General features: G+C 49.1%; 1 protein-coding gene across 1 annotated transcript in view; it reads right to left on the reverse strand.

The window, feature by feature from the left end:
- The window catches only part of ZBTB40 (zinc finger and BTB domain containing 40), a 63,363-nt gene extending 43,104 nt beyond the window's left edge, over nt 1-20,259 (reverse strand). Inside the window, 4 exon segments of the mRNA XM_044281945.1 lie at nt 8,262-8,469; nt 8,784-8,917; nt 14,096-15,113; nt 20,144-20,259. Coding sequence (XP_044137880.1) covers nt 8,262-8,469; nt 8,784-8,917; nt 14,096-15,059 — 1,306 coding nt within the window. The 5' untranslated portion in view covers nt 15,060-15,113; nt 20,144-20,259.
- Between the last annotated feature and the right edge of the window lie 481 nt (nt 20,260-20,740).

Here is a 20,740-nt window from a genome sequence, read left to right on the forward strand (position 1 = left end):
AACGTAAACAACAGCCAGCAACCCAACGGGGCGCCAGACCATAACCCTATAACCAAAACACAGAAGGGTGGGTGCTGTGTCCCCCAAGTAAGAGCGAGAAAGAGATTTAACTGGTAAGTTATACAAAAATCTCCTTTTCTCGCCCATTTTCCTTGGGGGACACAGACCTTGGGACGTTCAAGAGCAGTCCAAGAAGGGAGGGACCACAACCCAAGGCGGAACACCACCTGAGCATCAGGAAACCGCAGCCTGCAAGACCAGGCGGCCCAAAGCAGCATCCGCTGATGCACGCGTATGCACTCTATAGAACCTGGTGAAAGTGTGCAGAGAAGACCAAGTGGCTGCTTTGCACAACTGCTCAGCCGAGGCCCGATGCCTCTGCGCCCAGGAAGCTCTGACTGCTCTGGTGGAATGAGCAGTGACGCCGAAAGGCGGAGCCCTGCCCTTGGCTCGATAAGCCTCAGACACCGCCAGTTTAATGAAACGGGCAATGGCCACCTTGGAGACCGCCAAACCCTTGCGCGAACCCTCCGGAACCACAAACAGGGAATCCGTGCGCCGAAAAGATCCGGTGACCTCCAAGTAAATCCTCAACGCCCTGACCACATCCAGACGGTGCAGTTCCCGTTCTCTGGGGTGGGAAGGAGAGGTACAGAGCGACGGAAGGACGATGTCCTCATTGATGTGAAAGGCGGAGACCACCTTTGGCAGGAAGGACGGGACAGGCCGAAGCACAACCTTATCCTGGTGGAAGACCAGGAAAGGTTCGGAGCAAGAAAGAGCCGCCAACTCCGACACCCGTCAGAGAGACGTGATGGCCACAAGAAAGATGACCTTACAGGACAGAAGGCGAAGGGAGACCTCCCGCAAAGGCTCGAAGGGGGCAGATTGGAGCGCCGAGAGCACCACATTCAGGTCCCAGGAAGGAACCGGAGGGCGGTACGGCGGAACAGAGTGAGCCACCCCTTGCAAAAAAGTCTTAATCGGCCCCAGAGAGGCCAAGGGACGCTGGAGAAGAATAGACAGCGCCGAAATCTGTCCCTTCAGAGAACTGAGGCCCAGCCCCAGGTCCAGACCCGACTGGAGGAAGGACAGGATCGTGGGAAGAGAAAACCGGAGAGGTGGGATGCTCCGGGACTCACAAAAACCCAGATAGGATCTCCAAACCCGATAGTAGATTTTAGAGGACACGGGCTTACGAGCACGGATCATGGTGCGGACTACGTCCGCGGAGAAACCTCGTCGCGTTAAGACGGCGGTCTCAACAGCCACGCCGTCAAACGTAGCGAGCCTAAATGCTCGTGGAAGATCGGACCCTGAGAGAGAAGGTCTTCCCTGGAGGGCAGTGGCCACGGTGCGTCTGCCACCAGCAACATTAGGTCGGCGTACCAGGATCAACGGGGCCAATCCGGGGCGATTAGAATCGCGGGAACGCCCTCTGCCGCGATCCTCCGAAGAACCCGTGGCAGGAGGGGGAGAGGAGGAAAGACGTACAGAAGGGAGAATTCGCGCCACGGAAGGACGAGCGCGTCGGCGCCGTATGCCTGCGGGTCCCGTGCCCTGGCCAGGTATAGGGGAACCTTGTGGTTGAATTTGGAGGCCATGAGGTCTACGTCGGGGCAACCCCAGCGAAGACAAAGGGCCTCGAACACCTCTGGGTGCAGTGACCATTCTCCCGGGTCGATGGTGGACCGGCTGAGGAAATCCGCCGCCCAGTTGTCCACCCCCGGGATGTAAATTGCAGACTAGGCTGGCACGTGCGTCTCCGCCCAGAGGAGAATGAGGGACACCTCTTGCATCGCCGCAGCGCTGCGGGTGCCTCCCTGATGGTTTATGTACGCCACAGCCGTGGCATTGTCCGATTGGATCCGAACAGGGTGGCCCTTCAGTAGATGGGTCCAGTGTCTGAGGGACAAAAGAACTGCCCTCAGTTCCAGAATGTTGATCGGAAGTCTGGACTCCGACAGAGACCAAACGCCCTGGACGGATCGGGGAGGGAAAACCCCCCCCACCCCCGTAAGCTGGCATCGGTGGTAATCACCAGCCAGTTCAGTGGAAGGAAGGACCTCCCCCTCAGAGGGATATGCAACCACCAGCTGAGGGAAGCCCGAGCCAGGGGAGGCAGAAGGAAGGTCCTGTCCAGACTCCTCGGTGATTTGTCCCAGGCCGACAGAATCGCCCTCTGAAAGGTGCGGGATCGGAACTGTGCGAATGGCACCGCTTCGAAACAGGCAACCATCTTTCCCAGCAACCGCATGCTGGATCTGAGGGAAGGACGGTGATGACGGAGAAGACTGCGAACCGACCCGCGAAGGGCCAGGCGCTTGTCCGACGGAAGGCGGACCTCCGCCAGTTCCGTATCCAGGAGCATCCCCAGGAAGATCAGCCGTCTGGAGGGAGTAAGGGAAGACTTGGGGTGGTTGATAATCCAACCAAAACGCGTCAGGGTCTCCAGAGTGAGATCCACGCTGCCGGATGCCTGAGAAAAGGAGGGTGCCTTGACCAAGATGTCGTCCAAGTACGGAAGAAGAAAAACACTTCTTGAACGTAGAAGAGCCAAGACAGGGGCCAGGACCTTGGTGAACACCCGAGGAGCCGTTGCCAGACCAAAGGGAAGGGCGACGAATTGGAAGTGATCGTCCCCCACCGCGAAGCGCAGGAAGCGGTGATGACATGGAGCGACCGGCACGTGGAGGTATGCATCCTGAACGTCGATTGAAGCCATGAAATCCCCCTTTTCCAGGGAGGCCACTGCGGACCGGAGAGACTCCATCCGGAATCTCTGCAGACGGAGAAACCGGTTCAGGCGCTTTAGGTCCAAGATCGGCCGCACCGAGCCTTCCTTCTTGGGGACCACAAAGAGGTTCGAATAGAACCCCCTGAACCTTTCCGTCGGAGGCACAGGGGCGACGACACCCTTGTCTATTAGCGAGCGAATGGCCGCGAGAAAGGCGGCCGCCCGTACGGGATCCCGCAGAGGACGTGAACGGAAGAAACGGTCTGGCGGAATGGACGCAAATTCGATCTTGTACCCGCAAGATACAATCTCGAGCGCCCATGCGTCTGAGATGTGGGCCCGCCAAACGTTCCTGAACAGAAGGCGGCCCCCCACCCGGGTGGGTGGGGGCGCACCTTCAGGCAGAGGGCTGCTGGCCTGTGGAAGCCCGCGCAGGCTGGGCCTTGCGCCAGGTAGGTTGCGCCCGAAAAAACGGCTTCTTGCGTCTATCCTGGGCTGGGCCAGAGGAAGAAGAACCGGCCGCTGGTCTAGACCCGGTGGGTTTACGAAAGGACCGAAACCGGGACGAACCAGCGCGACCACGGGGGGCGCCCTTTGGCCTGGACTGGGGGAGGTGAGTACTCTTCCCACCCGTGGCCTCTGATATAAGTTCGTCCAGACGGGTCCCAAACAAGCGGGAACCCGTGAATGGTAGGCCGGCCAAAGAGCGTTTGGAAGCGGCGTCCGCCGCCCAAACCTTCAGCCAGAGTTCCCTCCTGACAGAAACTGCCAGGGCCGAGGAACGGGCAATGAGGGCACCCGCATCAAGGGAGGCCTCACAGATAAATTTTCCGGCCTGGATAATTAGCTGGGCTAAGGAGCGGAGGTCCTGAACAGGGACGTCCGACCCTAACTCCTGCTCCAGTTGCAAACCCCATTCAGAGACCGCTTTACCAACCCAGGCGGAGGCAAAGACCGGTCTAAGGGCCGAACCAGAGGCAGTGAATATGGCCTTAGAGAGGGATTCCGTACGACGGTCCTCAGCAGACTGGAGGGAAGATCCGTCCTGTACAGGAATAGCAGTGCTCTTGGACAGGCGAGCCACGGGAGGATCAACCTTGGGCGGGGATGTCCACGTGGTCACAGAATCCGCTGGAAAGGGATAGCAAATGTCCAGCTTTTTAGGCGTAATAAAGCGGACGTTAGGCCGAGTCCAAGCCTTGGATACCACAGAAGAAAAATCGGCATGTATGGGAAAAACCTTGGAGGCCTGTCTGGGCCGGAGAAAAGACACGCCGGCCTGCTCAGAGCTGGGGGGGTCATCATGTATCTGAAAGGTATCGCGGATGCTAGTGATAAGATGCCCCACCGCGGATGACAATTTTGACGGAAGCTCTGAGTCCATGTCCACGTCCGAATCCGCCAGTTCTCCCTCAGAAGGCGTATCCCTTTGAGAGGATAGGCTTGACTGAGCTCGCACGCGTGGCGGAGAGAGCGAAACATCAGGAGAAGATGTGCGCTCAATCCTTGGACGTTTCTGAGTATGCCGGGCCCTGGAAGATTCACTGGGAGGCAGGGAATCAGTGGGGGCGACAGAAACGGAATTCCCAGCGGGCGCGACAGGGATTTCGGCAGCCTGCGGGAGAGGCGGTCTATCCACGAGACGGCCCACTATGTGCGTAAGGCTCTCCACCGCCTGAGACAGAGACTTAGCCCAGTCAGGGGGTTCAGAGGCAACGGGGGGCGCAGCGGGAAGCGGGCCCTGCACCGGGGCCTGACATGCAAGGCAATGCGGCTCAGATTGCCCACTCGGAAAAAGTTCCTTGCAGGCGGTACAGGCATGGTACCAGGGTTTGGGGGCACCCGTGGGATCTGACATGTTGAAAAGTGGTCGTACCCTGATACAGAGACCACAAGGGGTTGCAGCAGCTATGACCAGGAGGGTTAGGAGAGGGTTAACTGTCCTACCAGTGCCTCAGAAGAACGTCAGGAGTGAAGACCAGATCAACAGCTGCAGAAGGCAACAATAGCAGAGCGTGCGTCCAGAAACGCGATCCATGCACCAGGAGTCTCCCACGTGGCTCAGCTTCCAGACCGGAGTGAGGAAACACGGCAAAAACCTCAGCAGAGGCGCGGGAAGAAGCTCCGCCCCCTACACGCTCGACTGTCTCCTGTGAAGGAGAACGTAAACTCCGCCCCCAATGACGCGCGCGCGTGCGCGAAAAAAACACGCCCCCTGCTGCCGAGACTCTCAGGCCTATGCAGGAGCGTGACGGAACAGAGAGCCAGAGAACGAACTGCCGTAGAATAAAGGCCCGCAGGCCCAAATGCGCGGCGATATCAGGTGGGTGACCTCACCGAGCCTCCACTGTCACCATGTCCCCCGCCGAGCCCGAACCATCGATGTCGGCCTAAGCCCCGCCCCCCGATCACGGCACAGAGCGGCGGCGGCGGGGAGGGAGAAGGATGTCAGAGAGTAATGCGGACCCTAAGACAGTGTGGGGGGACATCTAACTATTGGGGAGCGGAAGCAGCCGCAGATGGGGAGATCTTCAGAGAGAGGGACAGAGCGACGTGCTCAATGCAACCACGGGTGCCCCCCCAAACCCAGTGCAAATAGGGACAGGGTATGGGCTGGAAAAGCCATCTTACCCGTCTTCGCCCTCAGTTCCTTCCAGCAGGGTCGCCCCTTCAGCCACTGGCACCGCAGTGGCAGGAAGCTGGAAGAGGGGCTTGGCGTGCGGGCGACCCCCTAGCTGGCGGGATGTAGGGGAGCCAGTGCTGCCCAGATCCTCCTATTGCTTCTGTGGGGGAGGCAGCAGTGCAAATAAGTTGGCACTGGCGCAGCTCAACCCCGGGAGAGCAGAGAGGTCCAATGCGTCTCTGGTATCCCTAGGAAAAAAATAAAATAAAATAACAAAATTAGAGAAAAAAGGAAAAAAATTAAAACAAGGAGAAAACAGCCCTGCAGTAGCAGGGGGTGTCTTGCCTCCTTGGACACTAAGCTAAAACTGGTAGCCTCTATCTCCAGGCTGAGGGTATAGCTGATGGAGGAGGGGCTTAACAGTTTTACTTAGTGTCACGCCTCCTAGGGAGCTGAGCTATACCCAAGGTCTGTGTCCCCCAAGGAAAATGGGAGAGAAAAAAAAAAAAAAAAAAAAAAAAAAAGAAAAAGAATATTCAAAAATATCGAATTTATATCACTATATTTGAAATATTCGCGAATTTGCGAAGTGTCGACATTCGCGAAAAAAATTCGCTATTCGAATATTCGCGCTCAACACTAGTAATGAAATGTGAAACTGACCCCACAGAATCACAAGAGGGTCATAGGCCAGGGCCAGGGGATCCTTGGACCACGCAACGAAGTTCTCGACCTTGTGGTTGAAGCAGATGGCCATGAGATCCACGTCCGGCTGACCCCACCGCTTGCAGAAAACCTGTGGGTGAAGAGCCCATTCGCCGGGATTGAGACGCTCCCGGCTGAGAGTCAGGGATCCAGTTGTCGACGCCAGGGAGGTGAACTGCTGACAGCGCCGGAACATGGTTCTCCGCCATGGCTGCTGGGCTCCACCCTGGTGGTTGAGGTAGACCACCACCGTGGAATTGTGGGACGTCCCTGGAGGTAATCGGTCCAATGAAGCAGAGAGATGAATCGCCCTCAATTCCAGATTATTGATGGGAAGAGAGCATCCCTCACGAGTCCACTGAGGGCCCGGCGGGTCGGAGCAGGGAGGAGTACAAGCCGATCCAAGGAGGCTGGGGATCGGTCCTAATGGGTAAGAATGTCTCGCTGGTATGGAACAGAGCATAGGACACTGCCAGAGACCATGTGACCCAGAACCGTCATGCAGAGACGAATGGGGAAAGGATGGGGCCGCAACAAGGGAAGAATCTGAAGCCGGAGAGTGGATAGCTGCTCCGGGGACAAGAATACCTCGGCCTGAAAGGTGTCAAATAACATGCCCAGAAAAGTCAGCCGCCGAGATGGATGGAGACATGACTTTGGCCGGGTCAGAACCCATCCAAAGCCTTCCAGCGTGTCCAGGACAATGAGCAGGCTGTCCGCCATTGCCCGGAATGACAGACCCTTTATCAGGATATCGTCCATATATGGAATCACTACTATTCCCCTGGCATAGAGCAGAGCCATGAGCAAATGGGGACATGGAGATAAGCACCCTTGATGTCTATCGAGGCCAGGTACTCCCCCCGGTTCCATGGACGCGATGACCGATCTCAAGGACTCAATCTGGAAGCGGCAGAGCCGAAGAAAGCGATTGAGGGCTTTGAGGTCCAGGATGGGACGGAATGTACCTTCCTTTTTGGGAACCACAAAGAGATTGGAGTAAAACCTGCGTACCTGGACGATCACCTCTGGTCCTTCTTGTCTTCTCGAGACAGGGATTGAGCAGCGGGCTTGGGGACCCCTTGGACTCCCCTCTCCTGGATGGGAACACAGTGGAGGCAGCCCAGTTAAAAGAAAAAAAAAGAAAAGATCAGCATACCTGCAAATCAAGGAGGTCTGCCTCCTACAGACACTAAGCTAAGACTGATTAGCTTAGTCCCTGTGGAAAGGGTATAGCTGAAGGTAGGAGCTGAAACTTTTGTGCTTAGTGTCCGCCTCCTAGTGGCAGCAGCTATACCCATGGTCAAGGGACCTGGCAACAAAAACAGAGAGCTTTTGGTACAGATGGGAGGCAAACAGATCCAAGTCTGGGAGACCCCAACGAAAGGTACAGCTGGAGGGGAAGGAGAAAAAAAAAAAAAAAAGTCATGTCTGCCTTGTACAAATACTAGACAAACTGATTAGCCCAGTGTCTGTGTAGAGGGCACGGTGTACCTGGGTGGAGCTAACACTTCTTTTATCTAAGGTCAGCCTCCTGGTGGCAGCTGGGCATATACCCATGGTGCTGTGTCCTTCAATGCCATTCACCAGAGGAGGGGGGGGGGGGGGGGGTGACTACTCCTGCGCCTCAGGCCATCAATATCTGATCATGGGGGTCTGAAATCCTGCAATCTGCAGTGGCGAGCAACTAAGTCTTTTCACCATAGAAATGAACACAGCTATCTAGTTGTTGCACAAACTTCCGGATCTACTGCGGAACAGCTGATGTGTCTGTGTGTAGGACCCCTGCCGATCAGATATTGATGACCTATACAGAGGAAAGCTCATCAATGTAAAAGCTGACAACCCCTTTATGTTGTTCCCATTCAGTGACAGCAGAGATATTAGAGAGATGAAAAAGTATGGAAGAAAGCTGCATCCTTTTGACACTGTCTCTTAATAGTCCAATAAACTGACCTATAGGAACCTTTTAACTGAAAGATACCTAGAGTGTTCTTTTGGCCTCAGTTTGGTGCCATGGGCACCTATGGAAGATGGATGCCACTCAGTAGCACCTATGGACTCCATTGGCACCTAAGGAGAACAGATGCCACCCAGCAGCATCTGTCTTGGGTGGGTCTGTTTAATGCATTTTTAAAAGGAATTGGAGAAGACCCTTACAAATAGACAATCCTTATTCCACAAAGTTCTTCTTACCTGTGTCCACTGACTGTTCCTCTGCCGAGTCTTCCACTTGGGGCTCTTTCTCACATAACACTTCATTTACGCTTGGATTGGTGTCTCTGCACAACTTCAGTAAAGCCAGGACAGTCTCAACCACAATGCTCTGCCCGTCTTTAACCTTCTCCAGGAGTTTTGCAAATGTTGAGCTCCCCTCTTCAGCTTGACAGCACTCCGCCACCACCTTTAGTACAAAACGCATGAGTAAAAGCAAAACTTCAGGAGCTGCTGAGATTTCACCCACACTGTACAAGCCCTGGGGAGTGACGTTTTCTACCACAGCACAAACAGCTGAACTGTGTAACAATGGGTATGGATGTGGTAGGGGTGCACACGTATGTATGCAAAAATTCCAGCAAGAAGTTTCCACTGGCAACGCAAGAAAATACTACAACTATAAACTCTGTAAAAAATAAAAAAATACACATAACCTTTCACTATCACGCACAGGAGCACAATGTCATCTCTCTGCGGCACACGGACTGAGGGAGCTCTCACCTGCTTCTCCGCCTCGTTGATTTCTTCACACTTGTTAAGGTTTTCCAGGACGCTTTGCGGGTCAGACAGAGCCTCACTGAAGATACTTTCATAACGGATAAGAAAATCCAACTCACCCGACGTTTTCTCAGCTTCTAAATATGAAACACAAACACATCCATAAAATGATTACCGCCATTTCTTACAAAAGATGCAAAAATGCATTCTAAACTCCCAAAATAGACACTCCTTAGGCCTCTTTCACATGAGCGTGACGGATTAGGTCCGGATGCGTTCCAGTGAAACTCGCACCATTTTGCAAACAAATTCAGTCAGTTTTGTCTGCGATTGCGTTAAATTTTTCCACGCGGGTGCAATGTGTTTTTCACGTGCGTGATAAAAAAAACTGAAGGTTTACAAACATCTTCTAGCAACCATCAGTGAAAAACGTATCGCATCCGCCCTTGCTTCCGGATCCAATGCATTTTTCACTGAAACCCCATTCACTTCTATGGGGCCAGTGCGTGACAAAACGCAGAATATGGAACATGCTGCGATTTTCACGCAACGCAGAACCGATATGTGAAAAATACGCTCATGTACACAGACCCATTGAAATGAATGGGTCAGGAGTCAGCGAGGGTGCTATGCGTTCACGTCACACATTGCACCTGCACGGAAAACTCGCTCTTGTGAAAGGGGATTTAGTGAATGGGGCTTCAGTGAAAAATACAAGCAAGTGCGGGTGCGATGCGTTTTTCACTGATGGTTGCCAAGAGATGTTGTTTGTAAACCTTCAGTTTTTTTATCACGTGCGTAAAAAACACATTGAACCCGCACGGAAAAAACTGAACTGAACAAATTCGCAGACAAAATTGTGTTTGTGAGATCCGTTCAGGGCTCTCACAAGCGGTCCAAAACGGATCAGTTTTCCCCTAATGCATTCTGAATGGAAAAGGATCCGCTCAGGATGCATCAGTTTGCCCCCGATCAGTCTCCACTCCGCTCGGGAGGCTGCTTGCAACGCTTTGCTGTTCACTTGACAAAACTGAAACAAATGGATCCGTCCGGGCACACAATGTAAGTCAATGAGGACGGATCCATTTTCTCTGGCACAATAGAAAACAGATACGCCACGCCACGCCCCCCCCCCCGTTGACTTTCAATGGTGTTCAAGACGGATCAGTCTTGGCTATGTAATAGATAATACAAATGGATCTGTTCATGACGGATGTATGCGGTTGTATTATTGCAACAGTTCCATTTTTACAGATCCACGATGGATCCGCCCAAAACACAAGTGTGAAAGTAGCCTATGCAGTATATGGTGAACTCCAATAATGCTAGGGAGGCTGGTCCCCCTCATCTCCTGCCATTGGCTGCTCTCCCCCAACACCGATGTTTTCATCCGGGCACGGGGAGAAGCAGCAGCGGCCGTGCAGGGACCAGGAGCGGGACAGGGAGCCAGGTAAGTAGAATCAGTGTAAAGGAACCTGGGCGTATGGGGGTCCATTTCCAGCCTCCAATAACCCCTTTAATGACACCATTTTGGGTGTCTATAAAATGTATCAACTAACTTTTAATGATTTTGTTATGAGTGAATAGCAGTTAATGTTGATCTCAGACCACATAGCCTAAAACTACTCAATAAATGAAGACCTGTCAATATAAGTTATAAGAGTATCATAGAGCGGGGAACCATGTTTAGGACTCCTTCGATTAACCACTGCACAGGGCACCTAACGAATATTACATGGACAATCATTAATTTGATTGGCCGACATGCAATACTATAGCACAGCCATCTATAACTTCACCCAGTGTGGGGGGTTCAGGGGACGTCCCGATGAAACAATCCCTTTAAAAAAACTGCCCTTTCCCTGCCCACATTTGGAAAGATTTCCCCCTGAACTGATGGTCAGTTAGTCTTGGATGATAAAAAAAAATTCCCCTTGCACCATGACTGCCCCATGTGAATAGAAAACAAGCCAGACCCAAAGAAGAGTCACAAGAATCACCCTATGTATGCACATCCAACAATAGCCATAGATTAAAAAAAATATATATAAAGTTTATTAGACACACCAACAAACAAACACATAAAAAATTGTATACAATATAAACAACGTGTCGGTGTAAAAATATAGTATCACCGACACATACAGAATACAGGAAATAAAACATAATCCAATTCACCTGTGAGATGGAGGTATGGGAGCGCAGCAGCATGTCAGTTGAGCACGCAGGCAGAACACAAACCGGAAATGGAACAATCACATGACCGGAAGTAGGAAGCAATGGAGGAACACAAAACGCGTTCCACCAGCACCAATAGCCGCCATGGAATGTAACCTGCGTGTATGAATAATGGAGGCATCTAGAGGGCCAATGTAAGGCACAAATCGCATGCGCCGACTGCCTAGAAAATACAAGAAATGTATACACGCCCATACAGGAATCGCAGATCGGAAGTACATGGGAACATGTGACCGGAAGTAGGGGGGCCGCAATGGAACGCAGGATGTGTTCCACAACCGAAACAAACCGCGCTAATGATGAACAGAGGTATCTCGGGGACCAGTATACAGCATGAAACATAGTATACAAATACATAAAAGATATATATGTGTGTATGTGCACAACACAGACAGGGCTTGATCAAAATTGGTGAGAGCAATTTATATAGACAAAAATAATAAATGATAAATAATAATAAATAAGTGAAACCCATGTTGAATGTGAAAGTGTGAAAATTCAGATGAAAAAACTGACAATGCAGGGAGTGATGGGGAAGGGAATGTGAGTGCACTAAGTGAAACAACTGGTAAGCAAAACCTTTTAAAGATTAAATACATGATTATAAAGAATTGATAATAGATAATAAAAAATAACCGACTGATAATAAATGATGTGCACCAATAGGCACATCAATGCAGTGTGTACATAATCCATACCCTAATGTTCTGCCATAGTGCAGAAAAGTGTAAACAACTGCACTAATGACACCCTGTGTCAATAAAGCCCTAGTAAGCTAGAACGCCCATGAGTGCAAATTAGAATAAGAAATATTATTCTTGTTATTATTGCCATCATTATACAATTTATAACTAACATGATTATATGACAAATAAATAATAGTAATAAGCCCCTAATCAATAAATATATGCAATGTATACAAGACACTTCACGGAACTCTATATAATTATAAATGTAAAATTACAGAATTGTGTGGGTATCAGCACTGGTAACGCAAAAGGACTATGTGCGAAGTAAATGTAAGTGCTTCATTTAGTCCATGGGGAGCACCGTATCCAAAGTAAAAATCCATTTGGATTCTAAACGTAGTAACGGAGAGGTGGCCGAACCTCCCCTCAGAGTTTTGCGTACCTGATCAAGACCAACGATCCCGAGTCCAGACATTATGCATTGGTGGCAATCTAGGAAGTGCGCGGCTACTGAGGTTAGAGCCAGGAAACCTTTAACCTCAGTACCGCGCACTTCCTAGATCTGGTACGCAAAACTGAGGGGAGGTTCGGCCACCTCAGCTACTACGTTTAGAATCCCAATGGATTTTTACTTTGGATACGGTGGCTCCCCATGGACTAAATGAAGAACTTACATTTACTGGTTTTTACAGTTCATGTACTTAGCACATAGTCCTTTTGCGTTACCAGTGCTGATACCCACACAATTCTGTAATTTTACATTTATAATTATATAGAGTTCCGTGAAGTGTCATGTATACATTGATTAGGGGTTTATTATTAGGGGCTTATTACTATTATTATTTATTTGACATATAATCATGTTAGTTATATATTGTATAATGATAATACCAAGAATAATATTTCTTATTCTATTTTGCACTCATGGGCGTTCTAGCTTACTAGTGCTTTAATTACACAGGATGTCAGTGCAGTTTACACTTTTCTGCACTATGGCAGAACATTAGGGTATGGGTTATGTACACACTGCATTGATGTGCCTATTGGTGCACATAATATTAAATAACCGACTGATAATAAATTATCTATTATCAATTTTTTATAATCATGTATTTAATCTTTAAAAGGTTTTGCTTACCAGTTGTTTCACTTAGTGCACTCACATTCCCTTCCCCATCACTCTCTGCAGTGTCAGTTTTTTTTCATGTGAATTTTCACACTTTCACATTCAACATAGGTTTCACTTATTTATTATTATTCATTATTTATCATTTATTATTTTTGTCTATATAAATTGCTCTCACCAATTTTGATCAAGCCCTGTCTGTGTTGTGCACATACACACATATATATCTTTTATGTATTTGTATACTATGTTTCATGCTGTATACTGGTCCCCGAGATACCTCTGTTCCTCATTAGCGCAGTTTGTGTTCCACGGCGGTTTGTTTCGCTTGTGGAACGCATCCTGCGTTCCATTGCGGCCCCCCTACTTCCGGTCACATGTTCCCCTGTACTTCCGGTCCGCGATTCCTGTATGGGCGTGTATATATTTCTTGTATTCTGGGGTATTTTCTGGGCAGTCAGCACATGCGATTTGTGCCCTACATTGGCCCTCTAGATGCCTCCATTATTCATACATGCAGGTTACATTCCATGGCAGCTATTGGTGCTGGTGGAACACATTTTGCGTTCCACCATTGCTTCCTACTTCCAGTCATGTAATTGTTCCATTTCCGGTTTGTGTTCCGCTGACATGCTGCTGCGCTCCCATACCTCCATCTCACAGGTGAATTGGATTAGGCTTTATTGATCTTATTTCCTGTATATATGTGACACACGGACATTGGGCTCATTACCCTTGAGGAAGCCGGAGTACGCCGGCGATACACGTTGGGTGTCTCATCTACTCAGATCCACTGCACCAGCTGCTTATACAGGTTTTGGCTCTTGTTATTTGACCTCATTGTGGTCTGCTTTTATTTATTAGTGGCCTCATCTCATTCGACATTATCCTTATGTTACTTATAGGTGCATATTTTGTTTAGCTGGGTTATATGTCCTCATCAAGCGGACGTTCAGTGGATTCTGTATGTGTTGGTGATACTATATTTTTTCACCGACACGTTGTTTATATTGTATACAATTTTGAATGTGTGTGTTTGTTGGTGTGTCTAATAAACTTTATATACATTTTAAATCTATGGCTATTGTTGGATGTGCATACATAGGGTGGTTCTTGTGACTCTTCCTTGGGTCTGGCTTGTTTTGTACCACTTTCTTAACCACCCTCTTGCACTCTTTAGATTACTTGCATTTATTGGTGTGCCCCCCCTTGTGAATAGACCATAAATATGTAATAAAGCGATAAACGAGACCTAAAATTACCTGCATCATCAAGTCTTCTTTTCTTGGCAGCAGGCGCGGCAGTCTCTTCTGCTACAGCTGCATTACCATCTTGTTCTGGGGTGCAGGATGCGGCTTCAGTAATTGCTGCTACGGAGTCCAAATCCATTTCTTTATCAGCATCCCCTTGTTCTGATGACAGCTGCTGCTGACAGATCTCATCTACTGGGAGTACACATGTCGTGGTGGTAGTTTCTGGAGGACTTGAACCGTTATCAGATTCCTCCAACACTGGTGCAGGATCTGGCAGTGCTGGGGATAAAGCGCTATCTGCACTAGCAGATCCGGTCCCATTTTCCTCAATCCTTTCAACTCCCTTGCATTCTGTAGACCCATCAGGCAAAGTCAGGTTTGCCATCTGGAGATTGCCATTAGTGTCCAACTTCTTGGCCAGTAAAGTGGGGCTTAGAGTTTTGCTCACTTGTAGTTGCTCAGGAACAGGGAGGACAGAGGAACCTTCCGTACTCATGGGAGACAGCATCTTCTCAATAGCGAAGGTTTCGCTCACAACATTATTCCTGGGGACAATGGGCTTCACGATGGTTAATGGCTGGAGGATGGAGACTTCTTTTTTCTGGCTCTGGGTGGAGTGATTCATCAGTTCGGTGAGGAGGTTCTTACAGCTGACAGCCACATCAAACATCTGAAGGCTGTCGGCCACAGAGATAATTTTGGTCAAGTTGTGCTTCCCTGGTGGTAACTTTCCTGAATACATAATCTCTAGGAGCAGCGAGAACTCATCGGTAGAGACGACAGAAGCATCTATGGAGATGGTTTCTGTAGTTTCTAGTAGGGACTTAAAGAGCAAACTGGCAGCAGAAAGAACAAGCTTGTGAGCTCGGAAGTGTAGGGAGCCAACAAATATCGTGCAATCGCAAAACTGCTGCTCTTTGCACAAGGTGTAAACCTGTTGTAGGAGCTGTCTGCTGTAATTCGGGAGCTCCATTGTTTAAAAGAATATCCCACACCAAGGTATGATGTATCGTCCACACAGGAGAACCTGCAAAAAAAAAAAAGAAAATATATATATTATATAGATTATAAGAAATATTTATTGCAATCTTATAAGGCAGTTGTGAATAATCTTACTCCGGCTCTGCTCATGTTTATAATGGAAGTCACAATGCTGTGATGGAGCTGACAGCACCTGACAGACTCCATGGACTTCTAAGGTGGTGTGTTAGCTTCTGTCATTTTACTGGACCTCAGCCTTAGGCCTCTTTCACACTACAGTTTTTTGCGTTCCGTATACGGTCCGTTTTTTGCGTTCCGTATACGGTCCGTATACGGAACCATTCATTTCAATGGTTCCGCAAAAAAACGGAATGTGTTCCGTATGCATTCCGTTTCCGTATTTCCGTTTTTCCGTTCCGTTGAAAAGATAGAACATGTCCTATATTTGGCTGCAAATCACAGTCCGTGGCTCCATTCAAGTCAATGGGTCCGCAAAAAAAACGGAACACATACGGAAATGCATCCGTATGTCTTCCGTTTCCGTTCCGTTTTTTGCGGAACCATCTATTGAAAATGTTATGCCCAGCCCAATTTTTTATATGAAATTACTGTATACTGTATTTGCCATACGGAAAAACGGAACGGAACAACGGAACGGAAACGGAACCACAACGGAAGCAAAAAACGGAACAACGGATCCGTGAAAAACGGAACGCAAAACACTGAATTCAACATACTGTAGTGTGAAAGAGGCCTTAAAGAGTTTCTGTCATGAGAAATAACGTTATGTAGCTGACTGACATTAGCGATGTGATGTCAGCAGTACATAACAGTATGCTTTATAACTCCCTGCCTGCCGCCGTTCTCTTAAAATAAAGACTTTAAAAATATGCTAATGAGCCTCTAGGTGCTATTAGGGCGTTGCTTCAGCACCTAGAGGCTCGGTCTACGCACCCTTTGGCACACCCAGGTCCAGTTGATTGACTTTCGAGTTCTCAGTGTTCCGTAAATCCTGCGCCTGGGCCGTCGTTTAGTATTCGGCGCAGGCACAGAGAGTGAAGGACGTGCTGCTGCCTTCCTTCGGTGCAGGCGCAGTGAGGAAGGCGGAAGCAGGAGCGCGTCCTTTACTCACTGCGCCTGCGCCAAATACTAAACGACGGCACAGGCGCAGGATTTACGGGACACTGAGAACTCGAAAGTCAATCAACTGGACCTGGGCGTGCCAAAAGGTGCGTAGACCGAGCCTCTAGGTGCTGAAGCAACGCCCTAATAGCACCTAGAGGCTCATTAGCATATTTTTAAAGTCTTTATTTTAAGAGAACGGCGGCCGGCAGGGAGTTATAAAGCATACTGTTATGTACTGCTGACATCACATCGCTAATGTCAGTCAGCTACATAATGTTATTTCTCATGACAGAAACCCATTAAAGGGAGTTGCCTCCTTAAAGGGAACCTCTCATCCACTTTATGCTGACATACTAACAGCAGAATAAAGTAGAGACAGGAGAGTTTATTTCAGCGGTCTGTCATTTATAAGTTAAATGGAAGTGGTTGCCGAGAACCAACATCACAATGATTGCAGACTAGGCCTGGAAGAGTCCCGGCCACCTGAGAAGAGTCCTGGTTATTCACGAATCTCTGCTCTCCTGCCACCTGCTGATGTCTGACCGTCTAATACCTAGTTTTCTCCCTTTCTCTCTAGGAGAGAACTGCCAGTCATCAGCAGATGGGTGAGAGAGCAGGAGATTATGTATAACCAGGACTCTTCTCAGGTAGATTTGACTCTTCTCAAGGCCTGGGCTGCAATGATTATGATGCTGGTTCTCGGCCACCACTTACTTGTAGCTCATGAGTGACACACCGCTGACATCAGCATTTCTGTCACTATTTTATGCTGCTCTCAGTGAGGTAGCAGAAAGTTGATGACAGGTTCCCTTTAAGATGGGCCTGAAAAGGGCATATTGATATTATTGAGGGGAGGGGGGACGCCCCTGCTCTGCTGGACACTGCCAGTTCATTTGAACGGCTGCCATGTAATAGTCCAGTTCCCTGCAGAAGCATCTCATGGTTGATGGTGTTGGAGTTTCAGACTCCAGAGCCGCAGAGATCGAGTGATTGCATGATTGGCTTTTTTTTTTTTTTCATGGTGGGACAAGTCCGTTAATTTGAAATATCACAACTTGGGCTTCTGCGATTGGGAAAGAAAAAAAAGTAATCAGATTTCATGTCCATGGCAACAAATCAGATTCCACCTTGTAAAGAAATTACAGGACAAACGTGACTGGCTGCTCTGGGCACCCGCTCCATATCGCGTCTGCCCAATTCTTTAATTCAGTTTTTTTCCTTGCTGCTGGACAGTAGTCATCAAAAAAGCAACGTACACAAAGAAACGTCCTTCTCTGCTCCAACTGGAGACAAGTAAAACAGGACACAACCTCTAATGATCTGATGTGACAACTACCTAACGTATGATCAGAACCTCCCCACACAATACACAGACCACCCTGCTGCCCGTTCGTCTGTGCACAGGCACAATTGGATCTAGTCTTGGTGGTCCACCCTGGGCAAAACAGCCTAGACCAGGGGTAGGCAACCGCCAGCACTCCAGCTGTTGTGAAACTGAAACTCCCATGGAGCATGCTGGGAGTTGTAGTTTCACAACAGCTGGAGTGCCGAAGGTTGCCGATCCCTGGCCTAGACTCCAGAGCCCAGGCACCGTTCCCACCTTTCTGTGATAGCCCTTGTTCTGCTTGTGTGAATAAATGGTTGGTGTCATCCCTCATCTTCTGTCCACCTAAAGGTTCAGTTTACACTATCCACAAGCCGTGGTCTCTACTCTTATGTTACCTACAGAAAATTAAGACCCCCCAGCCGACACCCCCTACCCGGGTGGTCAAAAGCCCAGGAGAACCTCAGCATAATGGGGTTCACATCTATATCTCCATTAGACACGATTATGGTAGTACCCATGTTCATGATAGTTCAGATTTACAAATCACTGCTATACTACTACTATAAAAGGAGGGCAGAGTGAAGCCCCCCCTCACACCTCCACCCCATGCCTCCTCCCTGTGTGGAAATTTCCCTACGCACATCAACGGGGTTGTGGACACTCAATTCACATGCTTGAGATGTGGGTTGCATACAGAATACACACTGAAAACTGCAAGAAATTCTGCCGTGTGAACACAGCCAAAGGGTACGTCCATGCATACCAGGAAAAAAAAATATTTGAACACTACTTTTGCCGCAAATTCTATATGTATTGCATGCAGATGTTCGTTGTAGATATTTTTGTGAATTTCACCGCACTACAAAAAAACAAAACAAAAAATAAAGAAAGAAAGAAAAACACAAAGAAAGGACATGCTGTGGATTTAAAATCCACGAGGAAGGTCAGGTTAAAGGGGTTCTACAGTTTGTTTTAACTGATGATCTATCCTCTGGATAGGTCATCAGCAGCTGATCAGCAGGGGTCAGACACCCGGGATCCCCGCCAATCAGCTGTTTGATAAGGCAGCGGCCTTCTCACTGCTTACCGCTGGCCCAGTGACGTCACGACTAGTATCAATGGCCTGGGCGGGGCTAAGTTCCATTCAAGTGAACAGAGCTTAGCCGCGCCCATGCCAGTGATACTAGTCGTGACGTCACTGGGCCTGCGGTAAACAGCAAGAAGGCCGCGGCGCTGCCTTCTCAACTAGCTGATCAGGTGGGTCCCTGGGGTCGGACCCCCGACGGTTAGATGCTGATGATCTATCCAGAGGATAGATCATCAGTTAAAACAAACTGCAGAACCCCTTTAAACACACATTACACCCCCCCCCCCCCCCCCCACAGCGTGTGGATGAGATCTGTTAAAATCTAACAAAATTTGCTACTACTGTAATATGGAGGTAAATCCAGATGAAAAATATTATCTGCTACGTGTGAACACACCCTTAAAAGGGGCTGTCCGCTTTTCTAAGGCTATCACACTGGCGTTTTGGTTTCTGTTTGCGAGATCCGTTCAGGGCTCTCACAAGCGGTCCAAAACGGATCAGTTTTGCCCTAATGCATTCCGAATGGACAAGGGTCCGCTCAGAATGCATCAGTTCTGTCTCCATTCCACTTTGGAGGCGGACACCAAAATGCTGCTTGCAGCGTTTTTGTGTCCGTCTGACGAAACTGAGCCAAACTGATCGGTCCTGGCACACAATGCAAGTCAATGGGGACGGATCCATTTTCTCTGACAGATTAGAAAATGGATCCGTCTCACATTGACTTTCAATGGTGTTCAAGACGGAGCCGTCTTGGCTATGTTACAGGCAATACAAACGGATCCTTTCTGAACGGATGCAGACGTTTGTATTATCACAACGGATCCGTCTGTACAGATCCATGACGGATGCGCACCAAACGTGAGTGTGAAAGTAGCCTAATACTGATTATCAATATCAGAAGGCAGTGTGCGTTTTACCATAGCCTTCACTACAACAAAAAAAAAACACAAGTGTGGCAGCACAATTCCGGAACGATGACCACAGCAGCCAGTCGGTGTCTGCAGTGAAGATGCGCTGTCCACACGGATGTCACTGGCTGCCATGGTCATATATGACATGCACGGCAGTACACTGAGTGCGGGAGTAAACAGTACGTGGCAGGGGGCACGGCACCCACTGGGTCATGTGCAGGGCATGACTTCCTCCAGACTTCCTGTCTCCCCTGGCTAACAGGGAACCACAGCCTGGACCCAACTGTCCAGCAGGTGCAGTGAGGACAGACCTTAGATCTGGACTGTCTGAGGGGTGTGTGGGAGACCTGCACCAGTCAGGTCATGCAACAGGAGGAAGCTGGGCCATACAGACAGCAGCACATCCACAGCCCAGGAGGCTGCAGGGCAAAGACTACAGACGCACAAACGCCAATCAGAGCAGTTCTTACATCTCCCAACCTGCCCCCAGAAACATGAAAGCAGAGATCTGATTGGTCTCTATAAACAACTCCATATTTCATCTGCGTTATATTCCATCCAGTACATGAGCGGTCCGGTCCTTACATCGCCCTGTGTCTGACTCACCACCTCAGCCGGACACTCACCCGCGGCCTGATCCTTATCGCATCGCGCTCTCTGTAATCTACCTATTTTGACATCTCCTTCATGTTGAACGAAAGGCCCAGCTACTGCTCCTTTTCCCTTCGACCCCGTCAAGACGTACGTACGGCGTCACTTACGTACAGCGCGCATGCCCATGACACACAAACTCTCAGAGTGTTTGTTCGCGGCGCTGCAAATAAAGTTGTTTGAAGAAAAAAAAATGCTGAATTTAGTAGGGATTTTTATTAGCAAATTCCTGGATTAGAAAGTCCCATAAAGTCCTGTAATAGGGTTCCTGAGGAAGACTAGGTATATATGTATGACTTAAATAGGGAGAGAGAGATGCCCACTCACAGTAGTTATGCCCAGATATGTGCCCCCTCATGGTAGTTATGCCTACATATGTGCCCCCTGACTGTAATATGCCCAGTAAAATGTATTTGTCAAGAATCTCAAATGCACTAAACAAGCGTAGCATTAGAATACATTTTTGTACTTTATTTGGTTTGCAGAGGGCTGTTGCATTGTCTTTTTTTCTTTGTGTTTCTCGCCATGACAGCGCGCCCCTGCGCATTGGGACGTGCTGACTGACCCCCTTT

This window comes from Bufo gargarizans, chromosome 2 (assembly GCF_014858855.1).
Source record: "Bufo gargarizans isolate SCDJY-AF-19 chromosome 2, ASM1485885v1, whole genome shotgun sequence".
Lineage (NCBI taxonomy): Eukaryota > Metazoa > Chordata > Amphibia > Anura > Bufonidae > Bufo > Bufo gargarizans.